This window comes from Gymnodraco acuticeps, unplaced genomic scaffold (assembly GCF_902827175.1).
Source record: "Gymnodraco acuticeps unplaced genomic scaffold, fGymAcu1.1, whole genome shotgun sequence".
NCBI lineage: Eukaryota > Metazoa > Chordata > Actinopteri > Perciformes > Bathydraconidae > Gymnodraco > Gymnodraco acuticeps.
The window spans coordinates 81,429-96,500 of NW_022990256.1; the positions used below are offsets into that span (position 1 = coordinate 81,429).

Consider the following 15,072-nt stretch of genomic DNA (forward strand, 5'->3'; position numbering starts at 1 on the left):
AGGTGGGGTAGGTAAGTTTCAGAAACCGGCTCGAGTGCACTAAAATGTGAAAGTACACAGCCGAAAAGAATCCGCCCCTTCCTTCAGACTTCCTTACAGAGCACCTCCTCCAACACACATGAACGCGCACATGACGTCAGCAGACTGGTGAAAGTGGCCGCCTGTTGCTGGCGAGTCATTGAAGTACTGCTGCAATGCACGCCCAATGACGGCAAGAGATACATTTGTGCGTGCACAAGATGGAAGTCTGACAGACAGAAAAAAAGTGTATCTCGAGCCGGTTTCTGAAACTTACCTACCCCACCTTTAAAGTCAAATTTAAAATAGAGCAATACAAAAACAATCACACATTAAAAGCCAGATTGAAGAGGTGAGTTTTTTGAAGGTGGTGAGGTCAGTCTCTGATCTGGTAGTCAAGTTTTCGTGGCTTTATTTTGTTTCCCATAGGGTTTTGGTTTGATTTCTGGTTAGGGGAGGGAAGCTCTGGGTCCTACGGCCCGTGGTGTAGCTGGCTCGGGCCCCCTCCTTTTAGTTTATTTTGGCCAGTCCTCCAGACCTCGTTCGTTTACCGGATGGCATGTGTGAGTAGCGGCTGTACATTAAATAAATGATCACTACTAAGTACTGGTTTTGTTGTTTTCTTTTATGTTGCGGGTCTCCCCACGAGCCACTACCACGGAGTAGGGGGCGGGTCGTAACCGTCGTAACATATATTTTCTACTTTCTTGTTTATTTTTTGTCTTTTAATTTGTATTGTTCAATGCCTTGTCTTTTTATGCTGCTGCAACACAAACATTTTCCAAATTGGCATCAATAAATTACTATCTTATCTTATGTGTGGAATAAACAAATAAATAATAACATTAAAAATAATTTAAAAATATAGTAAATTACAGTATGGCAGTATTTACAATTATGTCATTACTACCTTTTTCTCAGCCCGGTTGTTAGTCTCCTTGTTGGTGTTTTTCTCAGCCCGGTTGTTAGTCTCCTTGTTGGTGTTTTTCTCAGCCCGCTTGTTTATGTTCTGCTTCTCCTTGTTGTTTTGCTCCTTGTTGGTGTGTTTCTCCGGAGCTTTTCCCCCCTTCTCTTGTTTCTGTCCCCCCAGCTGCAGCTCCTCCTTCAGAGCCCTCCGGAGGTGCAGCAGCCGGTACCGGAGCTTCTCATTCTCCGTCCTCAGGCTCTCCAGCTCCGGGGAAACCTTCGCACCAACACCGGCATCCAGACCCTGACTCAGTCCGTCCCGAAGAGAGGATATTTCTCCCGAGAGGAGCCGTATCTGCTCCTCCTGAGCAGCCAAACGTGCGGCCATGCACTCCGCCATCTTTAAATGACCACCCTTTATGGCAGTGCTTCTCAAAGTGTAGTCCGCGGACCACTGGTGGTCCGTGAGCGCCCCCTACTGGTCCGTGAGTATATTGGTAAAATTTCACATTTTAAATAAATACATTTATTTAAGTTTTTCGCACTCTCGCGGGAATATTTCCGCAATGGAACGAGCTTAAGTTTCACTTTCGAATGCATGATATAGCCCAGATAAACACCTTGATCACACATGTGGCCACTTGTTTGTACCATTGTCAGGCGATTTGTAAAAAACGATGTGTTTTTGGATATTTGTGGAGTTAGGTGGTCCGCGAGTGTTTTTTTATTGGTTAAGTGGTCCTTGGTATGAAAAAGTTTGAGAAACACTGCTTTATGGTGACAGCTGACTTCCGGTGACGTTGTTTCAAGATTCAAGCAACGATTTGGACTTGATATTGAATATTCCTGCACATGTTCTAATCTACAAGAAGAGACTATTGGCCATTTATTTTATGAATTGTTGTATAGTATAATATTGTGGTATGGTGTAGAATGTTTTATTAGGGAAAATACGGGACAAAAGGTTCAACTCTCCAGGACAAAGACATTCTTATGTACTTTTGTGCAGTTAATTGTATTTTTAGGGACATTTCATATCCATAAAAAGAAATGAGCTAACTCCAAACCACATTTTGTACATTTCTATCAAGAATGTAAACAATATATTAGCACTATTAAAAACATTAGGAATAAGAAGGCAATCAAAACAAATTAGATATTTAAAAAACATTTAATCTGAAGAATCCAAATGTATTTTTCTTTCTATTTTTCTTTCAAATCAAATCAAATCAAGTTTTATTTATATAGCACATTTATAAACGATTTTTGGTCGAGCCAAAGTCCTGTACATATAATAAAAATAGCCTACAGTAGAGACACTTTACAGCAAATACAACAACACAGATTGTTCAGAATATCAGTAAAAAACGACACCCTCTGTCCTTAGACCCTCACATCGTACAAGGAAACACTTCCAGAGAAAAGCCCACAGTTTAAGGGGAACATGGGAGAAACCTCAGGGAGAGCCACAGAGGAGGGATCCCTCTCCCAGGACGGACAGACGTGCAATAGATGTCGTGTGTAAAACGAAGAGATAATACATTTTACAGGATATAGACCGAATGTTAGGAAATGCATGTGTCTGTAATAAGAAGATGAATCCACGAGGATGTCAGCTCCAATCCTGTGGAAGCCATCAGGGAAGCAGCATGACGAGACCCAAGGCAGGACCGCAGAGACAGGTTCAGCCTTGACCCTTTATTTACTGTATGTAATGTCTTGTTGCTTTGTATGTCTTGTATATCAAATGACAATTGAATAGATTAATAAAAAAATTCAAAAACGATTCAAGATTCAAGGCTTTTATTGTCATTCGTACATAGCTACAGTGTAGTTACGTCGTTGAAAATCTTAGGTCACAGGCTCCTCCAACAGTGCAACACTATAAAAAAAGATAAAATAGTGCAAGTAAATACAATAAAAGTTGTGCCATAAGAGTCTCCATACAAGTGATAAATAATTTGTAAGTTGTACAACCAAGCATGGTTTGTTGTTCATTTTAGTTTCCACATCCCAACCAAAATCAGATAAAACTACCAGCAAATATTACACAACCTAGATGTGAAAGAATAATTCATCTTTTTGGTGGCCTATATATTGTATTACATTTTCGAAATATTTTGTTTTTGTTCACACATTTTTATTTATGTTTTACACTTCCCCTATTGGTTTATGTTAATACATCATTTTCGAAGGTACACAGACTTTTGCATTAAAGTTTATGAAAATAAAAACGAATGTTCTTAATTTTGGGCATTATTCTTAATGGTTATTTTTGTAATTGTTGAAGATTGAGATGCTGTTGATGTGCTGCCTACCCTAACCACTGAGCCACTATATATACATGGTTACTGAGGCATGACCATTTTACTTTTTTCCCTCGGCCCCTTACCAATGGATACAAAATCTATCTCTACCTATCTATGTCTCTATCCCTCTATATATATATATCTCTCTCTCTCTATCTATCTATCTATCTATCTATCTATCTATCATGACGTGAAAACTCACAAAGATAATAAAGGAAAAGAAAACATAAAATGTCCTTCGTTTGTGTGTCTTTCTTAAACTACGTCCCTTTTTTAAATTGTATTTTTTGTAATTGTTATTTTTAATTTGTATTTTGTCATTCCATTTTTTTGAAAAGAGTATTTAAAATGAATTATTTAATTTATTTGTTCTCACTGTTTTCTCCTTTTGTTGTTATTAAAACATTCTTTATTAATCTATTGTATAAAAAAATGATATTCAAATAAAATAAAAAGTTTAAATACAGGAATAAATACATTTCAGAATAAATAAATTATAATTATAATTAGATTTGTCTACTACCAAAAAACGATGTTTATTGTCTGCAGGGCTTATTAAATAATAATTAAAATAATGAAATAAAATAAGAATTAAAATTACAAAAATAACAATTATTTAAAATAATAAATACAAAAATAAAAATAAAATGATAATATAATACAATCGTAAAAACTAACTTGAAAAATAATATATAAAGATATTTAATATTAAAAATGTTTTTTGTATATAAAACTTGAAAATAATATTGAATTAAAAAGTGTTTTGCATAAAACAAAGAAAGTTAAATAACAATTACAGTTTTTTTTGGGACAAAGATTTCTATTTGCTGCTTTAAGAAAGAAACATACCAACCCAGTCTCACAAAAAAACGTGTAATAACTACGTTGGTCCACAACGTAGGACGTAGTATTTCTACAAAAACGCCTCTGAAATTGTAAGATCCCTACGTTTTTTTTTCACCATTCATTCCAATGGCTGGCGTCTATGTCACGTGATCTTCACATTTCTCCCTGCAGAAAAAAAAACATGGCCGAACTTCGTTTTATTCTCGGTGTAAAATGCCTATTTTAAAGTTAGTTTGGCCATTAAAATGCGTTTTGATGTCATTTGATGCGAGAAATATGAGTTTTTATTTCAGATTATGTGTGCAGTGGATGCACGTGATCTTTAGTTTGCTAGTTGTTATGAAGATTACTTCAGGAAATTGTGTCTATACAACGTTTTCATTGTCACCAAGGTGGTTGCTAGGGATGCTGCTATCGATATTATTTCTGTTATACGTTATTTTCCCCTGTGCAATTCTCCATTTACTCAACAATAACACATAATTATCCTTGTGTTTATTTATTTAACTGTCCTGAGAGTGGAGGTCTGCAGGCACAGGCAGGCTCGCATGGTCAGGACCGAGGGTCAGAGCAGCTCATTTGCTTTACAGAATATTACACGCGGAAGTAAGTATTCTCTCCGCTTCGCTTGACAAACCCCGTGATAGTCCTCAAGCTCTGTGATTGGAGAGTGTGCCGAGCGTCGAACAGCACTTGAAATGGGATGGAACCACGGCAGACTGTCCAAAACTGGATTTGAACGGGTCCACCCCGTCCCCCCCTCCCCCACCCCGTCCCCAGAACTACACATGCTGGCTATTGTGTTTCGCAACCTTCGCAACATGCTCTATGGCACTCCTCTACTGGGAGTTGTAGTTTTAAAAGACGTTTTCGTATTTCCCATAATAAGAAGTGGCCAGTATTAAACTGTGTCCATCCCTGGAGGTTTAGGGGATAGGAAACACTCAAATGTAAAACATATAATTAATAAATGGGTGAAAATTGCTTGTGTCCATAATGGGCAGCATTACCCACATGCCAGCTAATAGGCCGCAAGGTGAACCTCGAAAAGTCCTTTAGAAAAGAAATCCCGCTCCACAGAAGTGAAACTACACAATCTTTAGTTCATAAAAAAGAACGATTCATGCTTATCCACCAAAAAAAATTTCGTCGCTAAAATTCCTGCCAATTCTTCTAGGCACGTAATTATTGGCTGAACTAGTCCCTTCGAAGCGTAATAATATCTTGGTCCAAAGTCGTGCCACGGTTCATCACGTGATCGTGCTACACCAATTGGGTAGCTGCATATTGTCAACAGAAGTGAAAGATGGCGGCCGCCATGGTTTCATCGAGTAGCGGAGACGAGGAAAACGCACCAGAAAGTCTCAAAAAGTCAAAATTGTCAACACACAAACATTGTTACATGCATATTACGTCTGTGAAGCACGAAAAGGTTGATTGTTTTACCAATACAAGATGGAATACGTACAGGACAAGCTTACAACGGTCGCTCGGCTTGAAGGGAGACTCTCGGAACGTGGTGGCTGAAAACCACAAGCACTGTCTTGATTTCGAGTTCGAAGATATTCCTGAGGACGCTGGCTTCCACCACACATGCTACATAAGGTTTACCGACACAAAGGCCATGACGAAGGTGGAAAGACGGCTCGCACGTGAGGGAGATCAAGACGTTAGGGAGGACCTTGAGGTCGAGCCCATCCCATCGACGTACCGAAGCCAAACAGAGAAGCTACGATCAAGGTCAGGCCTGCCAATCGCAGGCTCTGGCCCCGTCCTTCCTGCCCTGTGCATTATATGCAAGATGAAGGAGGAAATGATCATCAAAGCAGGCAAGCGACAAAGGGATCAACTGTGTAAGTCTGAAACATTAAAAGCAGATAAGCAAACCCCCTCCCCCACCCACACACCACACACACTACACACACACCACACACACACACACACACACACACACACACACACACACACATTCTCTGTGGTTGAATAACTGAAAGGTACAATTATGTGTGAGAGATACGTCAACAAACTCATTGAGTTGTCCTTTTTTTCCGTTTAGTCAAATTGCAGAAAGCTGCTGAGAAGAAAGATGACCAAAGTGTTCTTTTACATATAAAAGACAAAGACTGTGTGGCTCTGGAGGTGCGGTACCACAAAAGCTGTTACAGTCAGTACACCATGTTTTTGCTGAGACCTGACAAACCAGAGACAGAACAGTAAGTTATTTCTCCTTGGATTGCTTTACCTATTTGCACTACCACCAGACTGAAGTCCAGGTGTGTGTCGGCGATGGCTATATATATATATACACATACACATACTTAACATTATAAGTAAACATCCAATTTCCTTCTGTTATATGTGCACACAATCACAACACTTATTCATTTATCCATTTATTTACTTCTCATTCATGTGTTGTAGGGATGAGGCAATGTTTGATGCCAGTTACAAGCTGTTCTGTGAGAGGATCATCGCCAGAGGCTGCTTGTCAACAATGAGGTGCTTAGAATGGGCCAGCTGAGGCAGGCCTTCATTGACATGGTGAAAGCAAACGAAGGTGTTGATGCTTCAAACTACAGGTAACTGCAATGTAATACAAGTCTTATTATTTATCATGTGCAAGGCCAGCTTTAAACAAAATGTGTATGACAGGCCTGTTTGGAGAAACCCCCATGATGTGTAGTGTGTAGTGTTGTTTGTGATGATGTGGGCCTTTATTTGGCTTCTTTGGTGTTAAATGTGCTGTATGGCAGATAGGTTCTAGTCTGTAATGTCTTGTATCACCTCCACCACTCTGCTTTTGATGGTACTCCTGTGACTCGTAATTGTCACTGTTTTGTTGTGTTACAGACAGGATCTGTTGAAGAAGAGGCTGGCTCAAGATTTCCCTCAGCTAGCGTTTCACATGCCCACCAAGCGCAACGTCTGCGAACTGGTTTTTGCTGAGACTCTGTCAAAGGATGCACTCGTGGACATGCTACCAGATCCATCCGGTACGGAAACAACACAGTCCAGTGAATTGAGCCAGACAGACAGCGACAATGAAACAGGGAGAACAAAGTGCCCAACAACACATGAGGACACAAGGACACTGTATACAGTAGCGTTGTTTTTGAAAAGACTGCTTAGTGACACTCCTGGCATGTCATGCCCATGGCCTCCCACTTCTGAAAATGTAAATGTCACTGAATCTCAAACTGTTGTCCCCATTGGACTATACAATCTGCTCAGCTGGATTATAGGTTCCACTGAGGAGCCAACACTGGATCATTATGTCAACATTGATGATGACGTACATTTGAAAGTGTTGTCTGTTTGTCAAGACATTGTGTACCTTGCTTCCAAGGGCCGCAAGCAGACACCCAAGTCCTTGGCTTTAGGTTTAACTGTTCGACATTTAACTGGATCATCACGCATTGTATCACTGCTTAACAGACTGGGACATTGTGCATCATGGGACACAGTTTTGAGTCTAGACACTAGCCTTGCCCAACTGACACTAGTAGAAGTGTCACATCACTCATAGATACGTTTGTTTTTGGTACTAGAACAGAGTATAATCAGCAGGACTCTTTTAACCAGCTGAGGCAATCACAGCACCAATCAGCCGCTCCGCCCAGCCTGACACCAATCAATTATACTACATTACATGTCCTTCTACTGTTTTCTATGTCATACCTTTTATATTTGTAATAAATCTCGTTTTTTATGGTTCATCAGTGTTGTTTTCATTTGTGGAGGGATGAATGAGTAAATAAATGAATCAATGGACATTGGTATAAGTAAGGCAAGGCAAGTTTATTTATATAGCACTTTTCAACACAAGGCAATTCAAAGTGTTTTACAAAAAATTAAAGACATTAAGAAAATGGCATTTAAAATCAGGCATTAAAAAGAAAAGCTAATAAAAGAAACATTAAAAGAAAAAATACATGGATAAAAGTTACAGTGCAGTCTAAGATATGAATAGTTCAATTAAAAGCAGCAACAAAAAGAAAAGTCTTCAGCCTGGAAGTACTGCATTTTATTGATCTAAATTACTTAACGTAACAAGTTAACCTTCTTCTTGGACGCAGAAATCAAGTCATGTTTATTTTAAGAGTGCATTTAACGTGTACAGGGTAACAACAGACAGACAAAAAGTCCTCAGTCTAATGGAATAATCCCAATGAACCTAGCGATGTGAACATGGCAGTCCAGGAATGATAGTTTGATAAATATGAGTTTGATATACTTTATTAATCCCCGTGGGGAAATTGTTTGTAGCTGGAGTTGGCTGATAAACGCTGCTAGTCAATGTTGATTCGATGGTCAACTCTGTTCCCAGATAGTAAAACCTCTCACAAATACCGCGTATATAACGCAAATACCTCGGACTTAGTGATGTATTAAGACATATGACAAAACATGACATAAAACAAGCATACAGCACTGTTTAGAATCCATTTGGTCTGGTTTAGCGTAACCATGGCGGCCGCCATCTTTCACTTCTGTTGACAATATGCAGCTACCCAATTGGTGTAGCACGATCACGTGACGAACCGTGGCACGACTTTGGACCAAGATATTATTACGCTTCGAAGGGAATAGTTCAGCCAATAATTACGTGCCTAGAAGAATTGGCAGGAATTTTAGCGACGATATTTTTTTTGGTGGATAAGCATGACTCGTTCTTTTTTATGAACTAAAGATTGTGTAGTTTCACTTCTGTGGAGCGGGTTGAAACGATAACAGGGTTCACCTTATGGCCTATAAGGTCAGAAGAGCTTTATTTAACAGCTGGTCTTATGTCTGTGACCCCTCCTGTTGTTTATTGATGAGCCTGAAACATGCACTTGTCAAGGTTCAGAGGCACATTTTTCAAATATGGCAGTAGCCATCGATCATCTTAAGATAAGATATACTTTATTGATCCCAAGTTGGAAACATTTGCGTTACATCAGCATGTGTAACAGTTGTAAATATGCAGTGGTGTTTATTTGTAAATAATTTAGTATAATCACACAAATTCTGTGTTTTATATTTAATAATTCTGTGTTCTATATTTATTGATTGTTCAATACCTGACAAGGCCGGAGATGAAAAACTTTGGTCGCAGATTCCTCAACAGTGCATTACAAGACATCTGATCAATATGTCACCATTAAACTGTCGTATTCTGCACATTTCTTATACTATCTACATACATCTTATATAAGAGTATAATACATTATGTATAATATCAGTTAAAATAAGTGCTTCAACATAGTTAACATTGCTGGAGGTATACACAAAGTGTTTCATTCATTGCATAACTACACCGTTTGTGTATGTCAATAAACCTTAGAAAATCTTGAAATCTTGAAAGGGATGTGCAAAATAGTCATTATACAGTGTTTAATTAACTATTAGTAGAGAATAACGAGTAATGAATATACTTTATAGGGATCCTATTAATATCTAATAATAAAAATAATGAAATTCAATAACATGCTTTAACCACTAGGTGTCCCTTTATATCAGCTGTGCACCTTTATGGTGTAAATACAGCCTATCTACCAATTGGATCAAATATAAAAGTCAGCCGAATTAGTGTTGATACTGCAAGGAGACGTATTGTGTGAAAAGAAATGTAAGATGTTGTTTAATGGCTGACATATTTATGATCCACGTCACGTTTTCAGTATGGGCGGCAGTTCCTCATGTTTGTCTAGAAGTGTTCTCATCAGGGCTCTATAAATAGAGAACTACGGCAGATATGTAATATGTAATGCAGCCGAACCGTGTATTACAATGCCGTTATGTGATGACCTCCAAAGAGAAAAGCAAGCACACTCGGAATAAAGTGTTTTCGGTTTGTTTCCGGTATTTGTTTATGACGATGTGCTGTGAGATGTGAGACTGGAATTGCACAGGGGAAAATAACGTATCTATGCCACAATTTTAGATGTGGATTTTGTTAAACTAATACGTTTGCGCTGTGGACCAACACTATACATTGACGGGGAAGGGGGTAGCAATAAAGATTACACCATTAAACTGTTACACAACATAACAGAAATAATATCGATAGCAGCATCCGTAGCAACCACCTTGGTGACAATGAAAACGTTGTATAGACACAATTTCCTGAAGTAATCTTCGTAATAACTAGCAAACTAAAGATCATGTACATCCACTGCACACATAATTTGAAATAACAACTCATATTTCTCGCATCAAATGACATCAAAACGCATTTTAATGGCCAAACTAACTTTAAAATAGGCATTTTACACCGAGAATAAAACGAAGTTCGGCCATGTTTTTTTTTCTGCAGGGAGAAATGTGAAGATCACGTGACATAGACGCCAGCCATTGGAATGAATGGTGAAAAAAAACGTAGGGATTTTACAATTTCAGAGGGGTTTTTGTAGAAATACTACGTCCTACGTTGTGGACCAACGTGGGTATTACACGTTTTTTTATGAGACTGGGTTGAACGGGTTGAACATACACAAAGGTACAGGACATTTTTGTGTTTTTATTTCCTTTATAATCTTTGTGAGTTTTCGTGTTTTGAGAGATTATTATTATTCTGACTTTGATTACATCGTTTCAGATCATAATAATAATAAATAATAATGATAATTCATTCTATTTAGAGGCGCCTTCCATGAGAAGGTCCGATCCAGAAACACTTAAATAAGGTAAGGATTTGAAATGGTGTTGTTTTAAAGGTGAATTAGTTTTTTTCGTATACATTTAGTGTCAAGATAGATAACTAATTTACTGCCTGTCTTAGTATTCGGCTATGTGTAAGCAAATATGAGCCGCGTGTTTGCTACTTTTTTGAAAGGCTTGCTTAACCAGATCATTTTCATAAATGTATCATGCAAAGGGCTAACTTTGTTGTTTCTGTTTGACTAGTGAAAAGTTGAAATTGTTGCATATGTAATATTGGTTTCACATAAGATCTTTGTATAGGGCTATGGGTTAGCAAATATATATATATATTAGGGCTGTCAAACGATTACAATTTGTAATCAGATTAATCACAGCTTAAAAATTAATTAATCATGATTAATCACCATTCGAACTATGTCCAAAATATGCCATTTATTTATGTATATTGTTGTGGGAATGGAAAGATAAATGAAAGAAGGCGGATATATCCATTTAACATAGCCTACAGTATCTATGTTTATTATAACATTATTCTGCGTGTCAAAATGAAAGACAACCCACACACCTATCAATTACTCTCTTTATAACGTGTACAATCACATTACAACGTTGTTGTATCCAGAGATCCAGCAGACTCGTCGCCATGCACGAATCAACAGCAAATTCAGCCCCTCCTCCGGCTCCCGCGAGAGTCCCGTGAGCCGTGAGTGAGCCGTGAGTCGTTGGACTCGCGGGAGCCGTGAGTGAGCCGTGAGCCGTGAGTGAGCCGTGAGCCGTGAGTGAGCCGTGAGTCCGCAAATCTCTGAGTCTGCTGCGACTCGTCGAGGGAGCCGTGGGACTCGCGGGAGCCGTGCGAGCCGGAGGAGGGGCTGAGTCGGCTGTAGATTCGTGCATGGGGACGAGTCTGCTGGATCTCTGGATCTGCTGCCTGCTATATGTTACGGCTCTGAGTCCTCGTAGGCTACTGGTCTCTCTCGATCATTGACCTGGATTCACGGATCCCGCGATTTTTCCGGCTCTAAATTAAGTTTCAGTGTAGACTTCTAACAAAATGGTCATGTTGTGCAACAGTCTCCTCAGGAAATGCAGCTATTATTACAGGAGACTCTCCTGTAATAATATCTGCATTTCCAATAAGGAATCGGATCTTACTTGGAAACTCGTTTATTTTGAACATGGCACACAAAAAGAAACAAATTATAGAACATTTCAAAACAGTTAGAATATATAAAATGTAATTATACAATTATTATTATTAAATGAAAACACAATTGTGCAAAATTATCTTAAGTACAGGAACATATTAAAATAACTATATACATACAATGCAAAACACTTATTTTTTTAAATGCACACACAAAAAAATCAAGCATATCTTTTGCCAACAACAAATGAGAGAACAATGTGCAAATCAGTTGGCATATAGGCTAAGATTTTTTTTTTTTTTTTTTTAAATTAACACAATTGTGCAAAATGTGCTTAGTACAGGAACATAATCAAATAACTATATACATAATGTGCATTGTGCAAGTGCATTATTTAAGTGTGTCACTCACAAGTTGGCATTAAGAAAGACAAGCTCACGCACTTTTGAAGGGCTGAGCCTGTTCCTCCTGTCTGTAATGATCTGCCCAGTTTTCGAGAAAACACGCTCTGAGGGGACAGATGTGGCCACAATGCAGAGCCTGGTCTTCATGACTGTGCATATATTTTGGTACACCAGGGCTCGAACTCTCCACCATTCCAGGGGGTCAGCCTTTCGGGGGATAAGTGGCTCTGCCAAGAATCCCTTGATCTCCAGCATGGCCCCAGTGGTCGGGTTCTGGACCCCTGGCCTCAGAGTGGTCACTCGCTCCTCAAAGTCAGCCCAGAATTGAGGCACTGGCTCACTTGGAGGATTCACAGTTGTGCCACCCTCCTCCTCCTCCTCCTCCTCCTCCTCTGTGCTGGGTAATGTTGGTGTTGCCGCATGTGTTGCTGCTCCCACCACTCTTGACACAGTTTCCTCTGCGTTCCTTTCAATCACAAAGGCATGCTTTTTGAAGCGAGGGTCCAAAAGTGTAGCTTCAGCAAGCACTCTGACCCTTTCAATTTGCCCAAATCTTTTCTCCAAATCTGCTGCAAGGAAATTAACCATCCCTTTGACAGGTTCGTGGGTGGAGGGGTTTCTCTGCCTGTGGGCAACAATTCTCTGGAGCCCCCGTGCCATCAGAATGGCTTTTGAGCCTGTCACAAACCTGTGAAAAAATAAATAGTCATTGAAATTGTGTTTCTTGCAGTTGCAGCCTTCTTTACTAATGACCATCAGGCCTTATACTAATGACCATCAACACAGCATATAATGTATGAAAAATGTAATTCATAAAATTGCGTTATTTTTACATACCTCTCTGAGCTCATCTCCACAGTCACCTCTTCAAAGGGCTTAAGAATATCACACACCTCCTTTGTGATATCCCATTCCTCGGGAGTTAAGGCTGGTAGCAGTGGATTGAGCAGTGCCATTGTGGAGACAAGAGGTTCCTTGATTTCGATGGCACGCTGCATCATGAAGTAGGTTGAATTCCACCGTGTGGCTACATCCTGCTTCATTCGCAACTGGACCTGCCCCATTTGTAGTTGCATTTCCCGAAGCTTTGCAGAGGCCACTGTGCTTCTGCGCACATACTCTGCGATAGATTTGACCTTCAGAATTAAGGCCTGGATTTCAGTTTGGTGAACTGAAGATCTGACCGTCAGATTCAGCAAGTGAGCAAAGCATCTCACATGGTTCCACTTCAAAATGTCATTCACGGCCTTGACAATGTTGCTTGCATTGTCAGTGACACAGGCTGCAATTTTATCTTGAATGCCCCACTCTTTTGCAACCCGGCTCAACTCTTGCGCCAGATTTTGGGATGTGTGCGACTCTGCGACAACAAAACAGTCCAGTAAATTGGATCTGAGTTTAAAGTCAGTGATGTAGTGGCATGTCACTGACATGTAGCTTGTTGTTGTGTTGGAGGTCCAGCAGTCTGTTGTCAAACATACAGCAGGAGCAGTCCTAATCTGCTCTTGGAGTTCAGCTCTGACCTTTTCGAAAAGGTTGGGCAGCATCCGCTTTGATATAGTGCCTCTGCTTGGCAGCACATATGATGGGTCCAGTGCCGCTGTGTATGCTCTGAACCCCCTGTCTTCAACAATTGTGAACGGTTGAAAATCAGTGGCTATCATTTTAACCAAAGCCTGGTCCACTTTACTCTGCTGCAGTGGTTGAATGGGCCTGTTTATAAAGCCTCCCATAGTGGTTTGTTTTGGCCTTTTTCTGGCTGCTTGTGGTGCTGTGGTGGTGGCTGTTGCAAGTTGAGTTGATGTACTTGCCACACCTGAATCTGTGCTGGTTGATGCCGTTGCAGATGTTGTCGCTGCTGCTTCTGCTGTCCCTGTTGTTGTCTGCTGAGTGTCTGCTAAAAGTGCAGTGGGGTGCTTAGTTTTTAAGTGCCTCCTCATATTTGATGTGCTCCCTCCATGAACAGATATCAGGTTTTTGCAATACTGACATCTTGCTTGTGCCTGATTTACTCCAACAAAATGCATCCATATATCACTTCTTTTCCGAGTACTCATCTCCAACAAAAAAATCCTCTTATCTTTAGCAAATAATCCTCAGTCAATGTCACTCTCTCTTCTCTTGTCACTTCTGTCTGAGGTGTTTTGGGAGAATCTTGATAGTGGGGGATGGTTGGTGACAAGTAGGGGGAGGGGGACTACCCCTAACCTTCCAATCAGAAAGGTCTTGAAGAGTGTACCTTATTGGGTCAAGGGGTCAACAAATCACCACTGCAACAACTTCACTAAGTATCTCCACCCATGATAAAATAACTTTGAAAAATAAGAAATTAATTAAAATGAACATAGTATATATATTCATTTTAATTAATTTCTTATTTTTCAAAGTTAATTTCTAAAAATAAGAAATTAATTAAAATGAACAGTTCATTTTAATTAATTAATAAAATGAACAGTTCATTTTAATTAATTTCTTATTTTTCATAGTTATTTGACCCCATCATGACATATTTGTGTCTCGTGCGGACTCAGAGCCGTAACTTATAGCAGCAGATCCAGAGCAGACTCGTCGCCATCTTTATATACAGTCTATGGTGGTCGCCATGCACGAATCTACAGCAGACTCAGCCCCTCCTCCGGCTCCCGCGAGAGTCCTGTGAGCCGTGAGTGAGCCGTGAGCCGTGAGTGAGCCGTGAGTCCGCAAATCTCTGAGTCTGCTGCGACTCGTCGCGGGAGCCGTGGGACTCGGAGGAGGGGCTGAGTCTGCTGTAGATTCGTGCATGGGGACGAGTCTGCTGGA

The 15,072-nt window shown here is 39.8% G+C and overlaps 1 protein-coding gene across 1 annotated transcript; it reads left to right on the top strand.

The window, feature by feature from the left end:
• The first annotated feature begins 6,532 nt into the window (after positions 1-6,532).
• Positions 6,533-7,748, top strand: LOC117549056. Its single transcript, XM_034220645.1, has 2 exons — positions 6,533-6,658; positions 6,930-7,748. Exons 1-2 carry the CDS (start codon positions 6,588-6,590, stop codon positions 7,603-7,605), a joined length of 747 nt encoding a protein of 248 aa, XP_034076536.1. The 5' UTR covers positions 6,533-6,587; the 3' UTR covers positions 7,606-7,748.
• Positions 7,749-15,072: the final 7,324 nt, after the last annotated feature.

Bases quoted from the DNA above. Each gene is read 5' to 3' on its own strand.
- LOC117549056 (XM_034220645.1), top strand. From the start codon at position 6,588: ATGGGCCAGCTGAGGCAGGCCTTCATTGACATGGTGAAAGCAAACGAA. The intron at 6,659-6,929 runs GTAACTGCAATG...GTTGTGTTACAG, and splicing joins GTTGATGCTTCAAACTACAG to ACAGGATCTGTTGAAGAAGA.